General features: G+C 39.1%; 2 protein-coding genes across 3 annotated transcripts in view; one reads left to right on the top strand and one right to left on the bottom strand.

Annotated features, from left to right (window-relative positions):
* Window positions 1-27,890, bottom strand: part of TNNI3K (TNNI3 interacting kinase) — a 129,376-nt gene that overhangs the window by 30,643 nt on the left and 70,843 nt on the right. For both annotated transcript variants that reach the window (XM_067563383.1, XM_067563384.1), the window contains exons 18-21: window positions 20,283-20,335; window positions 18,272-18,324; window positions 16,793-16,925; window positions 10,688-10,797 (exon numbers count right to left, since the gene is read on the bottom strand). In XM_067563383.1, the coding sequence (XP_067419484.1) occupies window positions 10,688-10,797; window positions 16,793-16,925; window positions 18,272-18,324; window positions 20,283-20,335 (349 nt within the window). The remainder of the gene's footprint in view (window positions 1-10,687; window positions 10,798-16,792; window positions 16,926-18,271; window positions 18,325-20,282; window positions 20,336-27,890) is intronic.
* On the top strand, window positions 166-7,202 carry LRRC53 (leucine rich repeat containing 53). The gene is made up of 2 exons (XM_067563388.1): window positions 166-751; window positions 4,225-7,202. The coding sequence occupies exons 1-2, from the start codon at window positions 166-168 to the stop codon at window positions 6,846-6,848; spliced, it is 3,210 nt and encodes a 1,069-aa protein (XP_067419489.1). The 3' UTR covers window positions 6,849-7,202.

Below are 27,890 nucleotides of genomic sequence, written 5' to 3'. Positions count from 1 at the left end.
TTGCTATATAAATGTTGAACGAGATATCTCTATGGAAAGATGGAATAATACAGATAAAATATTCAGTGCTTAATTGGATATTTTTTTTTTTTATATTTTAAAAACCCTGTAAGGCAGAATAGCAATTTTAATTAGTTACATTCCTACATGTATGTTTAACATTGGATGATTTATACATTTATGTACGTGACTATGTCTTTGATGAACCTTATATTTGTCACAGGAGCTGTTGGTCTCACTTGCCTAGTTTTAGCCCTCCTTAACTGGAAACTTCAACAAGGCAAAGCAAATGAACACACATCAGAAAACTGCTGTTGCAGAACTCTAGATGAATCCCAGTGTGGTCATGAGCCAAGAAATTACCTCACTGAGGGATACTGCAACTGCCACTTAACTCAGGAAAATGAAATAAAGGTCACATCCATTGTGGGGTCTGGCAGGGAAATGCCACTTTTACAAGAAAACAGGCATCAAGCAACTGTAAAGGCAGATTCTACGTCCATAGGGCTAGACACGGCACTCAGAAGCATTCAAAGAGAGAATAAATACAAAGAGAGTGGCTCATTTTTATGCCTTAAAAGCAGAGTGGTAGAGTCATGTCCTCAAGAGCCTGATGAGAATATGTCTAGAGCAAATGAAGCTGGTGTCCTGACAAAAGGTTTCCACAGAAGAGTTACAAAACCAAGCAACTTTGAGCTGTGGGAAGATGTACAGACTACCATGCTGCAGGAACTTTCAAAGAATGACAAAGGTGAGTTTCCTTTTCAAAGAGAGCACTGACCAGGTCAGATGGCAGGAAGCAATATGAAATTTGAGACACAAAAGTAAATGTTCTGGGCCTGATTCTCCACTCCCATGAACCTGGGGCCGTAATTCATACTTGAGCAAAGTCGGTGATTTGGGAACATTTTACACCCACACTGCACAGGTACAAATGCCTATACAAAGTGCAACATAACAAAGAATCAGGCCCAGATACAAGACGGTGAGAGTTTCCTGTATATGAAATTGGTGTAAGCTCATGCCTTGATTTTGCTAAAGTAGGACAAGTATGAAATCAGCTTTAAAGACAGGGACAATTGGCTGTCCTTCTTTGGGATGCTGAAAAAGCAGACTGGTTTGTTGAAAAGCAAGCTATCATGTTTCCTTAGGACACCTGCACACTCTCGAAGCTTTTTATCAATAGCAAGCTTGTCTTAAAAAAAAAAAATCCACCACCAATCAAATGACCACAATGAGGGAATACTGGCATTTGATATTAACATTTGACTGGCTCTAACTCTAAAGTGGTTATCCATCTTGCAATGATATTGCAGCTACTACTCCTTATGGAAGGTGACAAATCAAGAAAATGGCCCTCCATTGACAGTGAATCCTTCCAGGTCTGATGACAAAAAAATGCACACTTATTTTGTGGCTGGGTTGATGGATTGTGTTGGAAAATACCTGCATCTGCCACAATCCCTGCCATGATGTAAAGTTTCTTGCATTAACAAGTTTTTAAAAGGAACTTCAAGCTTCTGAGGTTTGGGGAAATCCTAAAAGAATGATTTCATGCTATTGACCAGGTCTCCATCTGCCGTCACAACAGGGGCTCTGGTCCTTAGTTGAATCCCCTTTCTGGACGCACAGCTTTCTCTCAGTAAATGGAGTCCTTCTAGCTATCTCTCTTCATGTCCTTTGCGCCCTCTCCTCTCCTTCTGTTCCATTTCTTATGCATGGACTTCGCTCTCTATTTCATTGAGGCAACATTCATCTTCTTGCAAATTCCTACCGAACATTCACTGCTTTCAGGAATCCGCACCGTCACTCAAGCACAATAAAATGCTGTCAATCTTCCATTGCATTAAGTATAACACTAGGTAGGCTATTCCTCTGGTTCTCCCACTTCATTTTGTGATATCTCTTTATTTAGGTGAGTTACGCAGGACAACATGAAGTACACTAGCTGGTTTCAGAGCTCCTACAAGAGCTCATATCCAGCAATTTATGGGTTTAGTTCATAACCAGAAATGTTATTGTAATATATTTATTTCAAACATTTTATCTGTTTTCTTTTTTTAATTTAGAGATTTATTCCCTGGGGCTTCCAGTTTATTCTCCATATGCCACATGTTTATTATTTATTCTCTAAAGTCACAGTTTATTTTAAAATAGGAGTTTTAAGCTTTTTTATGACAAGAAATGAAGCTGGATTTATTCATTTGCTTTCAGAAGTGTAACTCAACTAATTTCTTTTTATGAAATATTTAAAGGCTAAAGGCAGAGCCTTGGGAGATATATTCCAAAAGGTAAAATTTATGGAGATATCAGGCTAGATCCTGAGAGGTGCTGGGCAAAATGGAGTCAATGGCAGATGTAGGTTCTCAGCATCTCTCAATAGAGCTGTGTGAATAATGGATTTTTCAGTTTGCTAGCAATTCCAAAAAATCAGAAAAAAACCTGGTTTGGGTGGAACCAAAAATGAAATGTTTCAGAATTTTCAGCAAATCAAAAAAAAAAAAAAAAAAAAAAAAATCATTTCAGGTGGAAATGTTTCCTTTGACCCAAAATAAAATGTTTCATTTCAATTTTGACCATTTTAAAGGTTTTAGATTTTTTTAAAAAAAAATTCAATGGAAAAGTTGTTTCAAACCAAAAAAAAAAAAAAAAAAAAAAAAAAAAAATCAATGTTTCATGTCAAAATGTGTTGAAATGTAACGTTTGGTAATGGGTTTGATTTTTTTGTTTTTTTGACACAAACAATTTCACAAAAACAAAACAAATTGGAAAAAAGTGTCAGTGTTGCCAAATCTGCATTTTTCACTGAAAAACATTTTGCTGAAAAAAATTTCACTTAGAAGTACCCTGAAGGGTTACTGAGAAGGCAATTTAGGGTCAGAGTCTGAGGCCTTTATGCACATTGGTGAGCAAATTTCACAAATAGTGCCACTGACTTTAATTGGGCTATTCCTGTGAGTAACTGCTCATTGTTGGAATAAGGATTTCACAATCTGGCCCTTGGTTTGCTGGCTGCACGTAATTCTGATTTTTTTCTCCCTGTCACCATCACTATGGGCTCTTTACTAAACTAAAAGATGATCTGCAAGGACACTACTGCTTGCTCTCATTCTATTTTCTGCGGGTTCACCCTCTCCACCTATCTTCTTATAGCAGGCTGAGAGGACAGGCCAAAACATCGATGTTCTGTGAACTGGTTCACTAAAGGGAGCGGAGAAATGGTTCCTATAGTACTTTCTGCATGGAGTCCGAATACATCACTTGCATGATGCATGCAAGTTCTATCAGTCTAGGCACTAGAAGTAACATTTTCAAAAGTAATTTAGGTAGTAAGGAGCCTAAGTTCCACTGACTTTCAATGAGACACAAGCTCCTAAGTCACTTTTGAAAATGGGACCTAAGCACTTTTGAAAATTTTGCCATAAAGAGTCTTTCTTTTCCTTCCAAACTCAAAATTCCCATCTGACAATGCATCTCACTGTTCCAAGGCACTGGGTTGGTAAGAGCAGGGAAATGTCACTGAAGAAATGCAAAGTTATGCAAAGGAAAACTGAATATAAAGATAAGCTAAGTGGAAGGAAGGGACTTCCCACCCATTCTTTTGGTCAGCCTTTATTATTTTGCTTACATAAGAGCAACAAAAGATGGCCTTAATCAAAGCTCTCTCCTGAGTTTAACTATTCCTAGGGTTTCCCCTGCAGATCACCTCTTGTCCACCACCCTACTTCCCTGTGCAGACAGACAGACACCTAACTCTCTGATATTTTGGTTGGAGCTAAAAAAATCTACATGTTGGCATAAGCCAGAAAAATAGTGTTGCATCTTTATGCAGTGTTCTACGTGCTGGACAGTACAGAATATCAGCAGAAGAGCCTTGTATTGCTATACCCAGTCCTTGAACATACCATCTGTTACTCTGCTCTGACATAACTATAATCACACACCTTATAATATGGATAGTTCTGATTAAGTTTCCTAAACTTTAATCAGTTAATTTTAATTCAAATGATTAAAAGGTAACCACAATGTGTGAGTGTAATTGCCACAGCACTATAGAGTTAAAATGTCTTACCCAGATTGGACTGAGATGTTAGCTAAACGGTTGGTATTACACCGCAAGCAGAGAGAGCTTTTTTGGCACTATATACGTAGGTGTTCCAAACATGTACTTAGTTGGTGTAATAAAACTCTTCCATGTGCTCAATTCCAACATTTATTATTCAGCAGATATCAGGCATGACACATTTAATAGAAGATGTGCAATTCCTGAGCCCACCTTGGCAAAAGAGGGACTCGAAAAGCATTTAACAAATGAATCGTGGCAGTCTCCATCAGAAGCTGTAGACAAGAGTTTAAAACCTCATAGGCAAAGATATTTTATTACCAGGTCATCATCCGCTCCTCACACACCAGTGGAGTCAGAGGAACACTGTGTGCAAAAGACATTACAAAGTCATAGATCACAGTATGATGATCAATGCGGATTACTAGAAAGGAGCAAAAATATTTCTTTGCAGCTAGACAATTCCCTTATCTGTAAATATGTGAGCTGTGATAAATTCCAGGGCTATACAAAAGAAAATCACAGGGAAAATTTAATGTTGGAGAAAGAGCAAACTAAAGCTAATAGAAGAGTAGTAGAAGATTGCTTTATGAGTGATGAAGAGATGCCATTATCACCAGGAGTCAAGAAAAGATACATACCGAAGAGTGTTAGTTTTTATGTACCTGACCTCACAACAGTAAACAGGTTGGATGTAATTATGACTGACTCAAATGAGGTAGGATCTCATAAAAAGAATGTTCGAAGAAACCAAGCTATCATTTTGGAAAGCAGAGGGCACAGCCGTTCAGAAGCAAAAAGTGAAGAAGGTAAATTGTCTTCTGCTAAGGGAGATCTTGGAAGCAAAAGCTGGGTGAGGAAAGATGGAACCAACTGGAAAAGTAAAATGAAAACTAAAGGACAAGACTTTTTAACTGTAAAATTAAATTTACATCCCTTCAGAAAAGTGAGAATACACCCAGAGAAATCACCTTGCAGTGAAAAACCACAACAAAAACCCAATCATCAGCACAAAAAACTACCAACTGAATCCAAGAAAAAACTGTCACAGGCTTCCAACAAAGAGATGACAAGAAAAGAAAGAAAACCAAACCAAAGATCTTCTGCAGTTCCCCAAGAGCAGCCAGGTATCAGAGAAGAGAGGGAGATTTATTCCAAAAAGGTTGCTCTGCAATTCCGTGACAAGCAGACCTTGGCTCAAAGCATACACACTGAAAGTGCAGGTATTATAACAAGTGCTGATACAGCAGAATTGTCTGAAGAAAACTGCAATAATCCAATAGCGAGTGTCCCTCATCCTTTCAAGAATATTTCTGATGTTAGAAATGCTAAAGGTCTCATATCACCTGTGTCTGCAGAAGCTCCAATGTATAACAGTAATTTACCTCTACCCTTATCAAAAGAGACTGTAAGAAGTATTACTCACAGTGTATCTTTTGTATCTCAGAATTCAGGGAGTACTTCACAAAATGGGGCAAATGATATTTCCATATCCCTCTACTCTAGAAAAGTAAATGAAGAAGATACAGGGGCTACAGAGTCACGTGTGCACCAAAATTCACAAATGACTACAAGAAAGGAAAAGGACGGGGATTCTTCCTCAGATCTTACTATCCAAACACAAATCACAAGCAACCTGCAGATACAAAATCCCAACAATGAATGTGATTTGGAACTAGAATCAGTTATGGAGGATACAATGCAAAATGTTAACCAAGGCCAGATGGACAACCAAGAGTTAAAAAGCCAGAGTGAAAACTTAAATATGATAGAAAGATTGGAGAGTTGTAAAAAGGCTAAAGAACATGAATCATTAGAAGGAAATCTACTGACTGTGGAATCTCATACTTTCACTGTTATACCCCAAATTCCACCCGATATCAACCTAATTTCAACAGAAACATATTTTGTTCCCAAACAAAGTAGCATAGAACTTTCAAATGACATCAGTAGTTTGCTTCTGTATACTGAAGCCAATGAGCATTTAAATGATAGTAGCAAAGAAGAAAATGACAATACCGGTAACCCTCATGGAACACTTGGGGAAGGTGGGGTAAAAATAGAACAGAGAGAAAATAAACAGCCACCTAATGACAATGAGTCACAGTCAGAAATGTTAATCCCGGACACAGAAATGAACTCAGATGGCATAGCAGACGATATACCACAAACTCAGAATGATGTGGAGAGTGAAAAATGTAAATTATTTTGTACAAGAACTGTCAAAGTGTCTATTATGTCTAACACATCCAGTATCCCCAGTTCTCCTGAAAATATACAACCATGTAGTGACATCAATTTTCAAATAAACAATAATATGCGCATGGAAAACGTTCAGAATTTGCAACATGTTCAAAACAATCAACCAGATGAAGATAACAATATACATGAAGAAGGTGAAATGCCACTGGAAGAGCATAAAGAACCTTCTGTGTTACCAGAGTTAAAAGACATTAGTTTTGAGGCAGAAAATGAGGTGCCTTTAATTCCTAGCAGAATAAATGATGCTGAAAACTCTGCTTCAAAAGCTACACTGTACCCACCATCTGCTGACTATGCTAATACATCACCTTTAGAAGCAGAACAAAGTGAGGAAAATAACTCAAATAACAATCACATTCCTCTTTTGCTTTCTTCAAAACTACACACAAACAATCCCAGCCTTTCTGAAAATTCAAAACTCATTACTGTGGCAGGAAACTTCACCAAGTCAATGAACATAAAACAATATTTGATTGAATGTGATGAAAAAATGCAACCAACTAGAGACATTTTACTTGATTAACTGAATACCATTTCTGGGGAAAGGAGAAGTCAGAAGAGAGACACGTCTGGTATTGTCAGAGCAGCCAAAGAATAGAATTCAGGACATAAACATGAGAATGATGAAACAAGAAACTTTTAACTGACCAGAGCAGCAATTGACATTTATGATCTGGAATATATAACACATATTTCAGGCAATGCATAAAATTAATTTACAACTACTATAAACACTACTGCTTCCTACTATGTACAGGTTACATTATTTAAAACATTTCTGTGCTCCATTTATTACAGTCTTTGCCAAAGATAATGTAAAATCTTACTTTTATCTGCAACTATCTTAAATTCACTGAGATCTCTGAGATTTCTGGTCTCCTGGAGCTGTAAAAACCTTTTATATCCATTAAGCTCTTTTGTGGGAAAGGAAATAAATGAAATTTGGCCCAGTCTTTGGGGCAAAAGTCTGTACAAAGCCTGATAAATTATGTTTAACCACTAGGTGGAGATCTCTGATTCAATCTTTTCAGAATCTCCAAACAATTAGCTAGAATATCAACATAAACACAATGGTTTCTGTATAGAAAAGCAGTTAAGCAGTTCCAAGAGACTTGCATCTCCTCATTGTTATAAACTTAAGGTTTTGAAAAATACATATCTCATTAACATATCTGCTTTCTAGGACTGATCTCTTGGGCTAGGCAATTCATTGTTATTTGGTCTTAGCAATCTTTATGAGAGAAGAATGTGCTTGGAGAGCAGGAAACAAAATGAAAAGTAAATGTATATTTATGACAATGACATTTCAGAAAGAAAGATCCTACTTACAGATGTACCAAGTTAAGAAAAAGTAGAAAGCACAAAGAAGAATAGAACACTACGGGACCAAGCCCATAAATCCTTTGCATAAAAATATGTCCCAAATAATTGGGTTATTGTTTCCCATTTTCTTCAGACACAAGAGTTATGAAAACTCGTAACTCATGATAGCTGGCCATTTGTCCTGTTTCAATCGACTCACAGTGTGTCCCATATTGTTGTATACAATAGGGGCTCCTTAAAGTTTTAATTTCCCTAGAAATTAACTGGAAATTTAACACCTAGCTTTCTTTCTCTTGTTCTGACTTCTGTTTTAGTACTGTACTAGTACAGAGGCAGGGGAGGTTGGATGGTAGCCTCAGGGCATTGTAGAAATATAACTGAGTACTTCTGGAATAACCTGGATCCACTCTTTGAATATATGGATTTCATTTTGTCCATAGAAGAGGAACCCAACAATTTAAAAGAGGATCTAGAAAGGGGCCATTAGAGCAGGTTACACCTCCCACTTATTCGGTATAAGTTAAAACACTGGCCTCATAATGGAAACAGTAAAAGCTTATTGTTGCATGCCTAAATGATTATTTTCTTCTTGAAACAAACCATCTATTCTTCTCCTTTTCCCTCCTTTATATGCAGACTCCTGTAGTTCCACTTCCCCTCTCTCTTCAGACCTCTTTTCTGCCACATCTTTCTCTTGCATTTCAATTAGTCTTTATACTAGGGGGTCTCAAACTTTTTTTGTTGGGACTCCCTTTGAAAATGTTTCAGGCTGTGATGACCTCCTACCCCCAAAAGTGATGACCCCCCCCATGCCATGCCACCCTCCCTCATATCATGCCACCCTTACTTCTGCACTGCTGCTGGGGGCAGCATTGCCTTCAGAGCATCTGGCCAGCAGTTGCTGTTCTCTGGCCACCCAGCTCTGAAGGGCTCTGGCTGTCAGCTCTGCACAGGGCTTACAATCGCAGCCCCACCATGTGCAGATGTTGACAGCTCATGCTTCCTCCCCCCCCATAATAACCTCATGATCCCTTTGGGGGGTCCCGACGCCCAGTTTGAGAACCCCTGCAGAACTCCCAGTTGAGAACCCCCACTTTGAGAACCCCTGAGAACTCCCAGTTTGAAAACCTTGTGTCTGGCTGCAAGATTAAATGAAACACTCCTTCTCTCACCCAATAGAAAGTCAAAGCATATGATTAATTTGGAACTGAAAAACAAAACAAAGAGAAAAAAAATGAAAAAAAAAAATCCCAACCATAAAGTGAGCAAAAGAAAAGGTGTGATTAGCATCCCACACAAGTACTCAGTGTAGCAGACATATGGTATATCTTCCCAGATTGCCTTCACATCGTTACTGACGATATCTTTTATGTTTGAAATTTAAATATTAAATAAATTAAGGGCTCGATTGTAATTTTAGGTACAGCCCTGAGCAAGGGTAGTGGATAAGCAACATTACTCCTAGTATTAGCCCTAAGAGGCTTTGTGACTAAGAGACACACTGTTGAGTCTCAAATCCTTCCTTACTACCACTTTGCACTGGGGCAGGAGGGAAGCAGTAAATACACCTGTTAAACAGGCTCAGCTGTGTTTGCCAGTGCATGGAGGAGGGATTTCTACAGCCAAGATCCTGCCCACTCCTCATCCCTCCCATTCCACTCTCCAAACACCCGCTCCGGAGGATGGAGTAAACAGTGCCCTCTTATTCATACGTACCCACATCCAAAGTTTGCCCCAAATGAGAAGTTGCAAGAGCAAAAACCTATCTATGGGATCTGCGGAAGCCATGCTCAGAAAGGGGATCGAGAGACTAAAGTGTCCTTCCTTCATTCTGGCTTGTCTAAAACCATTGAGAGGCTGCTTTATAAGCCGTCTGCAAGTGTTCCGTGAATGGTGTTTCAGAAAGGCATTCTAGCTTACAGGCAGTCCCTTAGGAGGAAAGGATGGTCCAGTAATTAAGGCATTTGCCTAGGACTGGGGAGATCTGGGTTCAAGTCCTTACTCTGTCACAGACCTCCCATGTGACTTCAGGCAAGTCAGTTGGCCTCTCTGGGCCTCAGTTCCCCACTCATAAAATGGGGATAACAACACTTCCCTACCTCACAGGAATGCTGGGAGGATTAATATAGTGAGGTACTATGGTCCAGACTGTATAAATACCTTAGATAGATATCTAGCAGGTAGAGTGTGTTAGCACTTACATACCTGGTCAAATCCTGAGACCCACTTCTTTCAAACTGCTCTGCAGTGGTGATCCCCTGTGCCCTTGCAGAGCCCTACTGAAGTCAATAAGACCCTGTGCTTACGCAGGTGGCTTGCAGCAAAGGGGACATAGAGTGCCAGAGTCTAGCCTGGCAGAATTAAAGCCATATACTGATATAGGTACCCAGCTTGTATTTAGAAATCAAAACAGAAGATATAATATAATACCAGTTAGGTTTCTGGTGAGGGGAGTAAATACCAGCAGTACCTGCCTGCACTGTTTTATGACACTGGGGGCTGGTCTACACTTACAGAGCTGCACTGCTGTAGTGCTTAGTGAAGATGCTTCTATGCGGATGGGATAGCTTCTCCCATCAGAGTAGGTACTCCATCTCCCCATGAGGCAGTAGCTATGTCAATGGAAGAAGCCCGTGTAGCTGTGTCTACACTGGTGGCTAGGCTGGTATAGTAACATGGCTCAACACATCCTTGAGCAGCATAGTTATACCAATGTAAGTTCCTAGTGTAGACCAAGCCTGGTTCGGTATTTCCCTCAGAGGTTTACGCTGGGACAGCGATTTCTCCACAGGACTTCATTTGTAAGACACCCCTCAAAACAAGTGAGAACCTCTCTGCTGTAGCACTTTCTATATTGCCAGGTCACCACAGTAACAAGGCCTGAGGGGGAGCCTTCTAATGCTAGAAGAATGGAAGGTGGCAAATATAAAAATACCTACTTGCTCACCTTCTCTCCGAGGCTCTCGGTAAAACAGCCATTTACACATGACAAACTTTGGTAATCACCACTTCATCCGTTAATGAAGTGGGAGCACTTACCTCAGGACATGCATTCCAGCCCCTCATTAACAATGAGGATATGGGCTTGGGAATTGAATACCCAATTGGAGGCCGGATGTGATGATAGGCCATGTCTGCTGCTGCTGCAGCTACAAATAAAACAGTATAATAAAGCTTAATTACGAATCAGGTACCAAAAATATTCATATGCCAACACATTTTACTTTACTTTTTGAGTAAAAAACCAGATATGAACAGATGGAAATGTTTAAATATTAAATTGCAAATGGAGTGGGTCAAAGAAGCGTTCAAAGCCATCAAAGCACTATTTTTAATGCACTAGGTTAAAAAACCCAGCAGCCCTGATTTGATGTTAACACATTTCTGCCAATGTGTAAACCTTGAAACAATAGCCTCTGAAAGAAATATCAGTTTACCCTCACCTCACATGACATAGTATGTAACATAATATATGACATAATAATAAAATTCCTTCATTAAGAGAGAATAACTGAGCAGTTTTCAATAACATGCATTAGATGCATTTGACTTACAGATAAATTGGTGCCAGATTCTGACTTCCTAAAATAATCTACAGTTATCTCTGGTATGGCTGAACACTAAAAGTAATTCCAAGCATTCATTACAACAACAACAACAACAACAACAACAAATCTGAGTGACTTTTTATATGTACTAGTTACGATTGACTAAGAAAAAATTGGCAGAATGTTTCCCTAATTGTGTTTATATATACAGTGATTTAAAAACATAATTAATCCCACTACATTCTTTTCAAACAGTTTAGATGTGGAAAGTCAAAGCAAATGTATGCCAGCCTCATAGCATGAGCTAAGTAAAATCTTTTGTTAAACTGACACTATTAAGTGATACATCACCAGAGTATATAGCATCTGAGGGGGACCAGGAGATTGCAATCTTGAGATTGTAACAAGAATGGTTTAATTTTTTTCAACCATATCCCATTCTCATTACAGTCTTTGTCACAAGAACAGATTAATTTGTGCCATTGTCTGTTCTCATTGCAATCTTTGTCACTATAATGAAGTTTCAGAATGTTAATATCAGATACATTCTGTGAAATGTAGCAGTATGCAGTAGGGATGGGCAAACACATTTTGCCTAATTTTGATCCCATTCTAACATGGTTTTGCAAGTGTGATTCAAACATCATTGGGTTCACTTTCTGATTAGGAGAGAAAGTGAAAAAGGAGCAGATAGAGAAAAAAAGATGTTAATGAAAAATATAACCTACTATTTATCAATCTACACACACTCTGCTTCTGTCTCTCCACAATATACTGCAGGAAGTCTGTGCTATGTATTAGGGATAGAAGAACACCCCAAAAGTTAGGCTGACACAATTGAACTATGCATGGTATGATATATACATACATAAACATATAGAGTACTGTGTTCTCTCTCTCTCTCCTTCTGTGTGTTTGTCCTTCAGAGAGGACAATGTATGTGTGCATGTAAACAGAATTAGGTGCATGACGCAAAAAAAGCACCAATGAACATTACTTTTAATAAAAATTGCAAATTTTCAGATCAAATTTGACCCCTTTAATCCATTTTTCATAGACATTAGTAATAAGATTTTTTGTTTGCAAGGGTGTTCATAGAAAGAGAAACTGTCATGGAAACTCATAGAAATGCTTCATGAACAGTCATGCAGGTCCTTTAGAAGAATCCTATAGAATTTTATAAGAATGAAAAAAATAGGTTTCTATGTAAGTTATGTGAAATACCATAGTGTAGACTGGCCCTTAGATTATAGGGCAGAGATCATTTCTGTGCTCATTAAATACTAGTAATGAGTGCATTTTCTAGTAACTCCTCAGTATAATTATTTCAGTTCTGTATTGTATACTGTTATCTCACCTGTTTTGAGAATTGGGATTGTTAAGCACATACAGTAGTTTTTCATTATTGACCATGGGACATGCTGCAGTCTTTGGTACTATAGTATTATATGATATGGTATTCAACATATATTATATTTGACTTAATACTGAAATGATTTCATTGGGGATTCCATTTGATTCAATAGATGCTCCATTTGATAAAATAAGTAGTGACTTCGATTCAATGGCTATAAGACAGTTTATACAATTTGGTAAATGGATATTTAATTCTGTATACAGCATACCTTTACGGAATTGGATAATGTACTAGAGCTGCTATTACTGCAAAGACAACATCCATTTCAAAGGGTGCTGGACAGATTTTACAAGTGCTAAGTTTTATAGTTAGGTATTCTTTTCAACATCTAATTATTCCAATGTACTTGACCTGAATGGCTTCGCATACTTCTGTGCATGTACAAAAGTCAATATTAGACAGAGGGAAGGTTAAGAATCTGTAAGTAAAGCTCCAGAGACAGCATACAAAAAAACTTTAATCATCTTAAAATTTATAGTCTGTGAAAAATATGGGATTTATGTTTTAAACAAATACTCATCTGAATTTATGTATTGAGGTGGAATTTGTATATAGGCCATAAAAGATGCCTCATCCCCACAAAAGGTGTTTGCAAGATATGGCCTAAATCAGATGTACACAATGAAGTTCAAGCATAGTTTTCATATTTAAATATACTATACATTTTGTAAGCAGTATGGTCTGAGAGGCAGTGGAGTCGGAACAGCGGCTATAAACCAGGAACTGATGAGTTCTAATCCTGAATCTGACACTAACTTGCTCTGTGGCCTTATGCAAGTCCTTTCATTTTCTTTCTTAGTTTCCCCAACTATAAACTGAGGATAATAAAATTCCCCTACCTCACAGAGCAGTTGGGAGGTTTAATTAGTTGATGTTTGGAACAATCTAAGTGTTATGTAAGGGTGATGATGATGGTGGTGGTGGTGGTGATGGATGAATGGACGGATGGTGCTGACTGACTTTCATGGGAGCAGAATTAGACCAACACAGTGCTTTTGAAAAATCTCATCCTATATGTTTGGGATACTTCTGAAAGGCCTTGTGGAAGTATACTTTAAGATGGGTTTCAAACCCAGGTATACTTCTGTATACCATTTTGTTGCTTTGTTGTGCTCCAGCTTTTGTGCAGTGGAATACTGATGATATACCTGGTATAGCAGGTGTGGTTTCATCACACATCTGGTATCTTATGCAGCAGACAAATGGTTAATGCAGAATGAAATGAGATAAATGGCAGGAATGGCCATCTCACTCAGAAGGGGATAAAGATATGGACTACACGGCACTGGAGCTATGTTCTAGAGAACATACTCTGGATCTTCAGTTAACTGGTCAGAAAAGAAGGTATTGCAACTGCTTGAAAGATAAAACGGAGGAATGAGATTCAGGTTTGGAATCTGGGTTGACAATTAATGGCGTGTATCACTAGAATATGAAGTAGGATTGAATCAGATATCTGACAACTATATTCAAATGTCAGCAGAGACAGAAATAAATGACTGAGAAGTTATAAACAGCTACTACAGTTTAGAAATTCCACACCATATATTGAATTGGAGCACCCTTTGTTATTGATGTTAATGACAGCTACACATCTGCAAAAGAGAAGTAGACTTTTTGAACTGTGTGAAGACCTCCAAAGGATTGTAAAAGTAGCTTAATTGCACAAAGGGCAGAGGACAAATGAATCTGAATTTAATAAGATCTCAGAGGAAAGGGAACAGGGAAACTTCCTCCAACAGATACCAAAAATAATGCCAAACTCTGAGATTAATAAGTATAACTTCAAATGTATCAGGCCTTGGAAAGTTAAGCATCTTCTGTTACGGAGAGAAATTGAATGAATGGCTCAGGATTCATCCTTAGAATAGGGAAATGTGGAGTGTTTATGTATGGCTACCACAACATGACTGCTAGAGAAGAAATAGACTCAAGGAAAAGAAAAGGAGCTTTTACTGTTTCGGTTAATTCACATAGCAAGGAGTCCTTCTCCCTCCCTCCCTCCAATGAATTCCACTTTAGTTCATAATGCTTCCCCCTAGTCCTCCTCACTTCTTAAGCCTAGTATTAGAGCTGAAATTCACCCTTCTGTAGTGGGGCAGCAGAAGCCCTATGTGCCAGCTTAATCTCACTTAAGTGGTGCACTGCACTTGTTCTGGCCTTATGCCCATTAGCGAATTTCAACCTAAGAGCTGAAACAGGACTTAACTGGTGTGGAGAGCTTTTCACAAATGCTCTGTGTAGGGGTGAATTTCACACAGAGGAAGCAGGGATAAATAAAAATATGTAGAGCTACCTGAAAGTGGTCAAGTATGTGAAGATTTACAAGACACAAATGGATATCTCACTCCATGCGATGTTTTTAGCTTTGATGGATTCTAGTGAATTTTCAATGAAAAGTTAATACTATATCAGCACATAGTAATGTAGGATATATTGCCACCATCACCAGGACATAGAATAGCATGAAATACCAAGATGTGATATTCCTGCCTGGTGCATACTGCACAGTAGAGGGGAAATGGATAAAACTGTGCTTTGCAACTCAGGAAAAACAGGTGTATTACACAAGAAAGGGACACTGGTACCATGCCTCAATGCATATCCCAAGATAGGCAGCAATGCAGTGGCTACTGTGTACAGAGCCTGTGCTAGAAAAGTTGTTTGGAGGAGGAAGAAAGTAGTGAGAGAAACCAGAAAAGTGGTACCGAGGAAAAAAGAGACAGAATTGATGATGCAAACAACAGAATGGAGAATGACTTTGGAGAGGGGAATAGGTGAGGAAGCACAGCTACTGAAACTCAGTAAGGGAGGACAGCAATCGAGTGAACATCCATTCTTTAGCAGCCTTGGAAGTAGGACTTCTGAGATGCCACAGTTGCTAGGATGCTGCTGAGAAACAGAATTGATGAGGGTTACTGTCTGCTGCTTAATATAGCCAAGCTAAAGTCCATCCAAGAGATGGAAAGAGAGACTGATGAAAACTAGTGATGGGTGAACGTTGAGATGCTGATCTGAACTTATCTGAACCTCTTTGTTCTGCAAATCAGACTAGAAATCATGTGAGAATAGGCATTCTTACAAGAGCTCCTGCAGTTCCTGCTTTTGGTTCCAAGATAAGCTGATGTTTGGTACTTCCAATTCCAGGCTCGGCCTAACCCAGGTAGTGAAGAAGCAAATAAAATATATATATATAGATAAAAAGAAAAATAATTACAGCAATTGTTTTAAAAAAGAAGTGATTAGTCAAATTCCACTGAAAAAAATTTGGTAGAGAGGAATAAGGGATGGGTTACTTCTACAACATTCCATAAAGGAATTCATTAATTCTCTTTAAACTTAAAGCTATCAGAAAATTGGAGGCACTTGAGGATCCATACCTAAACATTTTGATGTTAGCATCAGCTTTACTGCCATTTCACAGATAAGAGAGCTCCCAGTAAACTGTTTCCAAAGTTGATGTTTCAGTTACTGTCTGATATATCATTAACAAGTTGCTTACTTAATGTGCAAAGCTACATACCACATAATACATTTAATTTAATATTCATTTCAATAATGTGGGAATGAAACTGATTCAATAAGTCATGTATGAGATTCCATTTAGCATTTGAATTATTTATTTTATAAAATAATTCACCTAATCAGGAGATCCTGATACAATAGTGATAGGCACCTTGGACACAAGCAGGATTAGATAGATAGATAGATAGATAGATAGATGGTTGTACACCATTGTTGAGATTTATATTCTATTGGGTAACAAATTCAATACAGTATAAGTGAAAACTACTTTTTCCCACAAGAAAATTTCATGCACAGACCTGTCTTCTTTCAACCAGTAAGAAAGCTATTTGAAGTCCCTGCCTGATAGGCCTTGCACATATCACAGTTCTTCTCCTAACTACGACCCTTTCTCTCTACTCTCAACTCCAAGTAAAAATCCCCTAAACTTCCATGGCTTTACAGTTTCTGGAGTGACATTCTGTCATTCCCCAAGCTTCCACCCAAATCCAGAGGCACACTCCATTTTCCTATGTTTCCTGGTACTTTAGCAAAGGTGAATTTTTAGGTGAATGCTGCATAATCCTAGTAAAATATGAATTAATGCTATGCAATGCAGCTACTTTATTACAGTTCAGAGATGTAAGTAGTGTTCATGGTAGTTCAGCATCTTACCTGGTTTGAGGTGAGCAAATGGAATTTCACCTGTTAACAGTTCCCAGAGACACAAAGCATAGCTGAAAACATCAGCTTTTATAGTATATCGAGTGCACTGAGTGAACACCTCAGGGGCCATCCAGCGTAGATTCTGTGCATCAAAAAATCATCAATAATATGTTTATGGAGTGTTTTGTTCCTTTGCAGAGGAATATATCTTTCTTTGTATTTTGCATTCTCTCTCTCCCCCGCCCTCCGTCCCCCCCATAAGCCAACAGGTAAGTCTTCTAACAACAAATAGTCATGGTAGCATACACAATGCATGCAGTAAATCACCATACATTATATTGTGTCTTCAGCATTAGAATGGAATTCATTTTGCTGCATAGAGCTAGCATAATCAGGCTTTAAGTTAGAGAAGAGTAAGATGGAGAGTGGTGCAGGAGCAGAAATCCACACTTCCATTCTGAGACCAGAGTACAGGACTTTAGCATGTCTAACTCCCTTTAAGTACTACTCCAATTTTGGAGCTGGAATAATGGCAATACTGTGCAGGGTATTAAAACTACTGGATCTGTGTGTACATTAATCCTTTGGCTTCTCTCCTGTGCTATCATCACATTCTGCAGGCACCCATTTATGTGGGTGCTTCACAAACAACCTGTCACCCACTGGGCTCATGAGGCATAATGGGTCTTACTCTGGTCCTCTGCTCTAGAGTGAATTTCACCCACAGTTCTTAAAAGACCAAGATGTTAAAAGAGGTTTGTTAGTGAAGCATCATCTGGACCAAATGGCCAGCAAGTCTGGACCGACAGCCATCACTTCTCCCTCTTACATGGTTAGTTCTTATTCCTGCTTGTTATTAGGATGACACTATTTCTAACATTGTAGTCTGCTCTATTCCACAGTAACAGAATATGATGCTATGTATCATGAATGTATTGTTACCTTTTAGTGACAGGAGGAAAGGGTATGGGTTAAATTTTGTAAAATGCATGTCCAAAAGTGCCTGTGAGCTTTTGAGTATTGTCTTTTAAAAAGTTGCGACCATATGAGCAATTTATTTGAAATAACTATACCAAGAAAAGAACTCAGAAAGAAAATCCATGCTGGATAATAATTGATGCCCTGTCAGAAATTCAGACTATCAGAGAATCATATATGTGGAGTGATTTGCATGTTATGCCAAAGAATTCTTGGGTGATAGTGCTAAAATGAGACCCATATAATAACATCATTTTTGGCAGCACAATAGGGAGCCCATTTGTGAGTGCATAGTAGGTATATTTTGTATCCATTAATCTCTGCTATTCTAAAGGCTGATCTCAAACACTTTAAGAATAACATTTACATACGAAAGAAACAAAGCATTACATTGTCACTGTACAACATCATCCATTCCAGCAAAAACATATCTAATCTCATCATTTTCTCCTAGGCTGAGTTTGCACATAAATTTTATACTAATTAAATGGAACAGAACAAGAAGCAAACCCCAGGTTGTTTTGTCATGTTGTCTTCATCCAGGGACTGCAGGAATCTAGATTCTGAGACAAAAAAGGAAAAATTTTAAATAAACAACACTACAGGTAAACCTCGTTTTACAGAAGTCTCGGTGGAAAACCAGCACTTCCATAACATTGGGGTTTTGTAAAATCAAGAGGAAATACAATATCCCACTATTAGAAAGGTATTCCCGACAACATGGAGCTTCAAACATCAGTGAGCCATCTCACTGATAAATTGGCATATCTCCATTGGCTTTCATGGCAATTTACATCAGCTGAGGATCTGTCTCAGAGTTTTTAAACTCAGGGTTAACTGTTCTGGTGTGTCTAACTTCAATGAGATTTAAAAACAAACAACTCCAAAAACCAATACTAAAATTCCAAGGCACAGAAGACTGGCACCCTAATGTCATACTTCCTTTCAGATGGCTGATAATATAAGAGAAGTTCAGATAAAAGCTACAGGCTGCTCTAGAAGACTTCAATTTCATGAGATCTTGTGTGTAAACAATCGTAAGTGCCTACCCAGGAATTTAGGTACCTTTGAGATACGTTTAAAAATACACTCCTACTTGTACAAACAAGCACACACCCAGCAGCCTCCCCAACCAAAATATAAACAGCAGAAAAGAAAAATAATGATCCCCTCAGTCATCTCTACAACTACCAGACCGCAGTCCATCCCTCCTTCTTCAATAGCCTAGAAAAGTAGGTGCTTTGCAGGGTGCCTGAATCTCAAAACTAAGGGCCCCTTGCAGATGCTGTCCTGCCATCATCACCCTTCTCCCTTTCTTTAAAATGATGCTCAATACCAGTGCTGATCATAATTGTGCTGAAGTGGCACAGTGACAGAGGTGGTATCCCAAATAGGCAGGTCCCAGGGCATTCAGGGCTTATTAGGTGAAAACCAACTCCTTAAATTCTACCCAGACACCAACAGGCACTGTAGACTGTGCTCCCAGACAGAAAATCTTCTTAATTAGTGAGCCACTGCATTCTGCATCGACCTCAGATCATTATGGAGAAGCCTGGTCAAAATTTGTGGTGACAAAGGGCATGACTACACTGCAAAAACCCCACGACTCTGGGGCAGCAAGTCTCAGAGCCTGGGTCAGCTGACTTGGGCTTGCAGGCTTGTGTTATGGGACTGAAAATAGCAGGGTGACTCTTCTTGCTGGAGCCCAGGCTCTGAAACGCATCAAGGGGAGTGGTCACAGAGCCTGGGTCCAAGCTTGAGTGGAAACATCTGCACTGCTATTTTTAGCCCCACAGAGCGAATCCTGCTAGCCTCAGTCAGTTGTCCCAGGCTCAGAGACTGGCTCTCATGGGTGGTTTGCTTTTTTTTCAGGGTAGACATACCCTAAGTTCCATATCTGAATGAAATAGCCAGAGTCTCCCTCTACAGATGAAGATGAAAGAAAGCTATTCTGGCCCTACCTGCTCTAGGATTGTCTGATGATAACTGGGATCCAGCACTACCCCTAAACTGTAGTAACAAAAGATAGGAACACATCCTCAAGTAAAGGGACATACCTAACCCTTGCCATTTTCCCCAGTTCCTTCCTCCATCCTACCAGCACAACTTCATTCTTATCTGTACTAAGATTTGGCCATTTGGCCCTCATCCATATCCCAGTCTCAGTTAGACACTGGGTAAGGTGTTCAGCAGCATTGGCTGAGTTAAATGAGATATGTGGAGAAGGGGCTCATTGGCATTCTGAAAGAACCATAGCTTGGACATGAGTTGTAGCCTTGCCTCCCCTCTCACCCTCCACACAACCCTATACACACCTTTAATAAGAGAGAGTACACAATGGAACCCTGCAGAACTCAACAAGACAGAATTGCAATTGACCAAATCTACTCTCCAGGATCCTTTTCAGAGAAAATAATGAAGCAAAGTGCAGCCTCATTAACCGTCTGAGTCATCATAGAAAACAGAGCCCTAGTTATCGAGAGCTTGCTGACATTTTTCAGATTAATCACCAAAACCTCACCTCCAAAATCAGCAACAACTGCATGGCCATCTTCATAGAGAAGAATATTGTGGCTGTAAAAGAAAGACAATTATTAGAATAGGCAACTGCTTGATAGTGCCCTAAAGCAACAGTGCATTTTAAGGTTCTGCCTCTTTATTGTGCTCGGTAGTATCTCAACCCCTTTATAAGCAGAGGTTTGTCTGTAGAACAGCCATCTTCAGCTAGGCCTCACATTTCATACAACAGAGCATACCTATCCACTCAGAGGACTAAGGCAGAGGACAAAGGCAAACCTGATAATTTTATAAATCAAAATGTCAGTATCATTTTCTAATTAGTTGTAGAACAAATAATTTTCTAATTAGTTGTAGAACAAATAAAGCAGATCAAATATAACAGATTTATGAATTATGTGCACAGCACTACCATGATGAAGTGAAAAAGATGACATTTCAAGATGAACCCAATGATAGCCTTTAAATAAAATTATAAGGCCTGATTCACCTCTCACACTAGTTTTACAATGCTGTAACTCCATTAAGATAATTCCTAATTTACATGGATGGAAGTAAAGGCAGAAGCAGGCCAGTAGAGTCTAAATATTAGGGAGTGGCTGCTAGGAGCAACTGGAGCCTCATGAGGATGATACAAAATAAATACATATTTAATAATATTTTGGACTGATTTTCAAAAGATTCTTTCCTTTTTGCATCATGAAGGCCTTATTTAATTTGCCCAGAATTATATCCCACATTGGTCTGATTTTCATCTGCTGTAGATGGAGAAGTACACCAAATTAGTATCACTCACCTAGATTTTTGACCATTATGATGCTGTCTGAGGAGGTGGAAAAATGGGGGACTTTATCATATTTCTGCGTAAGTTGACCCTAGGCTACACTGACCACAGCTGAAGTATGGTACAAACTTCACTGTTATGAGACAGAAGCTGCCTTATCTTTTACTTTAGATTTTTTTTAAAAATGTCTCTGTGAAGACTTTATTCTTGAATAATTTCTCAGATGTGTAGGCACTTAGGTTTAGACACAGTCTTTCCTTCCACAGCATATAAACTGGGCATAGATAGGAGGTGTACAGTGTATGTTGACTATGTGATGCTGGCAGACCAGATGCCAGCTCACGTGAAGGCCCTAGGCCTCACTGAACACTTACAGATGTGTAGCTGGAAACCAGTTTTGCTTACCTGTGTGTTAGCATTATGAAAATAAACATTAGGTGTTAAATTGATCAGAATGTGTTTAGTGTTTTATAAAATGCTTATAGGATGCTGCACGTATTGTTCTCACTCAACTGTACCCCATGTTATAAAGTGATAGAAGCATATGCATTGTAAACCTCTGTGACTACGTAACGCATCAAACAGGGAAAAAAGCCTTGTGTAATGCAAATGATGGGTTCTAACAAGAAGATGTTAAATCCTGGGTTCATTAAACTCAAATGAGCTATTGTGCGAGATCAAGGATCAAAGACTTTGTTGAGTGCATTCCTCCCCCTCTCCCATATCACAAGAAGGGACCTTGGAGGAACTGTTGATGTCAGCTTGGTTTCTGTGAGAAGAAGCTATAAATATGGACACAAGGAAAAATTATTCATCTCTTTGCTGTTTGAACTTTCACAGAGCCAGAGACTCTAACCTGAAGTCAGAGATCCTTGGCTTTGCCCTGAAAGGCATTTTGAATTGACAGATCACTACAACTCTGTCACTCTTAGGATTTAGATTGCAACTTATTTGTGTTAGATGCATGCTTGCTTTAACCTGTAAATAACTCTCCTATTTCCTTTTCCAACCTTTAAATACTTTATTACAGGATTGGCTACAGGATGTGTCTTTGGTGTAAGATCTAGGCTACCAATTGATCTGGGGTAAGTGACTAGTCTCTTGGGATTGGAAGCAACCTGAATATTTTGTGATTTTTGGTGTAAGTGACCATTTTTCACTAAGTCCAGCTTGCCTGGGTGGAGAGCCAAAGGGAGTTGTCTATGACTTTATGGTGACACTGATAATAGTGATCCGGGAATTCACATTTGTAAGTGTGTGGGTGAAATCGAATTATAGAACATTCCACCGGTTTGAGGTGTCTGCCTTGTGTTTGACAGTCTGCCCTGAGGTAGGCACTCACAGTTATGAGCTACTCAAGACAGCATGACAAACTGAACATCCATACTATAATTTATGCAAACAAATTCCAAGGTGAAATCCTGGCCGCAGTGAAGTTAACTAGAGTTTTGCCATTAACTTCTATGAGTTCAGGATTTCACTCCTACTCTCTGTTCAAGTTTGAGTTCCAGGATGGCTCTGTTTGTAGCATCTCAGGAATTAACAGAGTATGGGACAACTTATAACTTTTGTCAAAACTCTTTTGAGAGCAAGGGCCAGATCCACGTCTGGTGTAAATTGGCATTGTTCCATTGACTTCCGTGGAGTTAGTAGCACTTAGAGTATTACTGCTTTATTGTCTGAGTAATGAAATCAATTTTCCTTGTCATTGTGTGACTTTGGTGTGATTACATATGTAATATATCAGTCATTGCTGGGCACCACACTATCAAAAACTATTGAAAAAACTGGAGGAAGTATAGAAAAGATACCAGATATTCTGTCTACTCTACTGATCATGGTGTATGTGTCAAATTTTCCAAAGTGCTTAAGGGTCAGAATTTTGAAGGCATTTAGGCCTAAAGTTGTAGACAGGTAGGATTTAAGAAGGGAGTTGATTTCAGTGAGAATTAGGTGCTTAGGCATTTTTGAAAATCCCATTAGGTGCCTATATGCATCTTTAGACACCTAAATATTTTTTAAAATCTGGCCCTTAGGAGCCTATGTCCCAATGACTCTCAGTGGTGCTTAGAATCCTTAAATGCCTAAGTCACTTTGGAAAAAGGGACTTGGGATCCTAAATTTCTTAAGCACTTTTGAAAATTTTACCTTAGATCTTTAAAAATTGGGAAATACAATAGCTTGGTGGTTAGCACCCAAGGTAGGGAGTTAGCACACCTGGATTGTAGTCTCATCTATGCAGGAACTTGCTGTATGGCAAGCACATGGGCTCTCTATGCCTCAGTTTTCCTGTCTGTAAACTGGAAATAATGCTTACTCTTCTTTGAAAAGTGCATTGAGATCTACAGATTAAAGGAGATATTCAAGTACCTATATAGGTCCTTGTATTAAGCCAAACACCAGGACATCTAAGTATTATGATTAGCTCCGTGCATGAAAATGGTTCAGGGGCTGACTTAAAAAGAAAAATTGCCAGAATTATAAAGATGTAGCTTGGTTAAACAAAAGATAAAAGGGGAGCATGATAAGTCTATATATTTTTAAGGTGTAAACACCAGGAATAGAAAGTAATCATGGGGTGGGGAGGTAGGAGGAAGTAAAATTAGGAGCAATGTGATGAATTTTAAGAGTTCAAAGTCACATCAGATCTGCTTCCAGTGAAGTTAATGGAAAAACTCCCTTGAACTTCAATGGGAGTGGGATCATCCATAGCATTGGTTTACTGGAATCAGCATTTAGATTATGGCCTTGAACTCTCCCCTTAATCATGACACTTGCATTGAATCTTCAAAAAGTATAAATCAAACCATGGAAGAAAAATTACTTTTCCATTATTGTGTGAGTGAAAAGTCAAACTGGAGGGATCCACTTGACATACTAAGCTTCTCTCACAGTCCTAGTAGAAAGTACGAGCATTGGCTGATTTTTGGAACAAGATATCAGTCAGTGGATCTCAATTATTTATATTTGTCCTGAATATATTGAACTCAAACGTGACAAATCTATGTGACATACCATTGGAAGTTCATACGCCAGTTGAAGAAGATGGATTATATGCCATATTGAGATACTACCGTGATGACAGACTCCTACACAGCCTCAGAGTTGTGGGGACTCTGGTAACAGTAGTCAAGAGTTGTTCTGTTCACCTAAGAATATTGAGGGCACTGAGCTGGATCTTAGTGAAATGTGGAGATTCCCTTTTAAAAATAACCTTCTTCTGCCATTGCTTAGGGTTACTACCAAATACTCACAATACTCATAGGCACCATCACCCATCATGCAATCTCATTAGTCACAGAAGTACTTCTTCCAAAAGAACTTACTACTTGTCTACCATTCCAAGAAAATAATGTCTCCAATGAAATGGGAGCACTTTGTGGTGCAGCAGTGAAAATGATTAACCTGCATGATTAGAGAGTTCCAGAGAGGTAGCCGTGTTAGTCTGTTTTCAGCAAAACAAAGAGAGTTATGTGGCCCCTTAAAGACTAACAAATTTATTTGGGCATAAACTTTTTGTGGGCAGAAACCCACTTTGTCAAATGCATGCATGGGTTTCTGCCCACGAAAGCTTATGCCCAAGTAAATTTGTTAGTCTTTAAGGTGCCACAGAACTCTCATTGTTTTGCATGCTTAGAGAGGCGCTCGTAGCCATAGGCGTGCCTGGAAGCATTCCGAGGGTTAAATATACTGAGATAATTAGGCTTCATTTTTAATCTCATTGCATCATTAAAGCCATTAGTTTACAAACACATCTGCCTGAGGTGAAATCACTCAAATAATTAAAAGCAAGACGATATATGGAAGCTGACTGTTAGTAACTTGGTAAAGTGCAGGAGACTCAGGTTTGGGGGTGACATAGGATTTCTTGATGCCTACATTAGCAGAACTCAAAAGGCACCAAAGAAATTATGTGCTGGAGTTTGGGGGTGGGGATGATGGAGCTATTTACATGCTTTGCTGCGTGAGCGCCCCAGGCGAGTTCATCTATTCAGCAGCGCTGGCATCCTCTGAGCATGCTGCAGCTGTTTACAAAAGAGGGTTCATGGGAGGGAAATAATTCTGTTCAGAATGGGGTGGAGCCGCCCTAAAATCCTAAACAGATTGGCCTTTGCTCAGCTGGTGACATGGGATAAACCCTGCTCAGAAGTCTGGGCTACTGAAGAGTTATTTGTAAAAGCTCATTAGCCGTTCTGACATATGTAAAAAGTTTAATTTCAGTGAAATCTTTGAAGCCATAGCAACTGAAAACTCCAATAAGTGTGAAGGATTGCAGAACTACGACGTTACCAAAGACTGTCAGCAGAGGTATATTTGAAGGCTTACAGCTAAAGCTGCTGGATTTGTCCGATAACCACTGGGATTCAAGAGGTGAATTATGAGATTTATATCATAGTTAAACCCATTTATTGAGGGTAATGTGAACAAAACACTGCCCTCTTTACTATTTGTTCAACACCAGGGAATGCAATGGGGGATAGTGATAATGTCTATGAATAAATCTAACTATACACATGTATCCTATCGATAATGGGATTTCTACAAATAAGCTCACAAGAATCAACAAATCAGCTACAAAGTAAATTCTGTGTATGGTTATAAATACTTATCTATTTTGTAAGAGTGTGATCTCGTGAGCAGTTAGGTGACAGAGCTGCAAAACAAAGCAAAGCAAAGCAGAGCAGTACTGACACTGAAACTGAGTGAGATGATGTTCTGATTAGATAAGCACCAAGCGGCTTTCATTACATATTTTCACTTTTGTAGCTTCCAATAAGAAAAAAATGGAACTTTGCTCTTGGAACTGAATGAATTTTGATTTAGGGGCAATTCACTGTTGGAACTGGACTGAATGGAAAAGGGACTGCGTGACACAATGAGGGAGCACATTAGCCCTTTATGTGCTGCTCCACACCCGTCCACGCGAAGCTGAGATGTGTAACATCTTCCAATATACCTAGACAGAGATAACCCAGCAAAAGGAGCTAATGCTACTAACCCACAGTTATGTTTGTACCTACAGTTGTCTAGATAGAACAGTATTCGGTTTAGACTGAATAAAGATTTTAGGATTGGACTTCGAGGGGTAGATTCCATTCTTAAGGAAGTAATTTGAAAGCTCCCATTGACTTCAGTGACAGTAAGATTAAGCCCTTTGTCCATAAAAGACGATTTAGCGTGGTTATGTAATGAGGTGTGTTGGGTTTATTGTTGTTTTGCAAAATACTATCAATACCTGACTATGTTTTTACTAAACAATAAAAAATGAAGTTTTTATTTAAAATTAAATGCTGGGCAATTCCACATCTCAAAGATAATACAATGCACATTCGATGCTTCTCAGTTACTTAGACCCAAATCCAGAGTCCAGCACAAACCCTGAATAGCCAGACTGGACACTAAGGACATATGCAAGAGGGGCAGGAGAACTCTCACGAGTCATGGAGTTGCTGCATAGCTTTTTTGTGGAGGTTCTTCCAACCCAGTGGATGCGGTGGACTCCTGTAGCCATTTCAGCAGATTGGCAAATGGGTGATTACACATAGCAATGAATACTACGGTTCATCCCATGTTGGGCCTACCCCTAACAGCTATACATGGCCATACCCAGAATTCATGTGCAGCTGAGCTCTATGCAGTGCAGGTGTGTCATTGGAAGTGTATTGGTCCATGGCAGCGGGGCCTAGATTTGCTGTGCAATGCTCAGTTACTCAGAGGCAGCTCACAGGAAGACTGGAGTGCTTTAGAACGTTCAGAAATGAAAGGAGATGATTGACTGACAGGTAAACAAAAAGGTGCAATAGACTGTGCAACTTAATGCTGATGCAGGTTGCCAAAGGCTTTCGGCACTCCAAGAAGCAGTCAGCCATCCTATTGTTGCTTCATATAAATGGTATTTTTTAAAGAAAAAAAGCAATACTGGATATTTTTATTTTACATATATATACATTTTAAAAATGGCACACCAGGTTAAATCGTTTCTGTGGGGGATGCATACTTAATTCTCCGGTTTTATACTTGTATAACTCTGTTGACTTTGGGATTAGAATCTGAGATCTATGTGTGTATATAAAAAAACAAAATATGGAAGGTGACATTCACCAAGGTGCAGCTGATTGCATCACTGAAGCAGAGTACAGCTAAGCAAGTAGGCCAAGTACAGAATACTCACTTGGGCGCAACCATGTATTGCACTGGGGTGTCTGGGATGTCTCGAAGTAAGTTAGCATGACAGGGGATATGGGACAGGCCCAGGACCAACAGATCAAGAATCTGAGAACCCTGAATATGGATTGCACAGAAGTTGTGTCCACTATTCCAATCTATGGACTGAAGCAACAAATGGGTTGCCTGTGCTCAGGGAAATACCTTACATTGGCTTTATACAGGGAGGGGTGAATTTCACCCGTAACGAAATAAACATTTAAAAATGATTATTGCACTGAGCATTCAGTTTAGTATTACAGTACAGTTATAACTCATAGATGGATGGCCTCACTTCCAACACTAGCATGGCCTGTATTTGGAATGCAGTGCAGAGGCAAAAGCGCCTCTGTGGGGACGGGCCTGACTCGCCACACAGGGGCTGAGCTACCTTTCGGTTGTAGGGGCAAAGCCCTGACAGTGGAAAGTCAGTGAGACAAAAATCTGGCAGAGTTTCCATTCTTTTTCATGGGAAATACCCATGCTGGTGCTGGTTTAGCTCTGTATATAAGCAGGATGCACATGAATCTTACATCAAAAAAGGAAAATGGCAGCTGAGCGCAATTTCATTTTCTCCAGCCATATCCAGCTTTTAGCACAGAGTTCCTGAGGCTTTGCAGCTGG

Source organism: Emydura macquarii, unplaced genomic scaffold (genome assembly GCF_026122565.2).
Source record: "Emydura macquarii macquarii isolate MOO-44397 ecotype Brisbane River unplaced genomic scaffold, CSIRO-AGI_Emac_v2 contig_2481, whole genome shotgun sequence".
NCBI lineage: Eukaryota > Metazoa > Chordata > Testudines > Chelidae > Emydura > Emydura macquarii.
The sequence above is the reverse complement of the archived record's forward strand: the minus strand, read 5'-3'. Positions and strand labels throughout refer to the sequence as shown.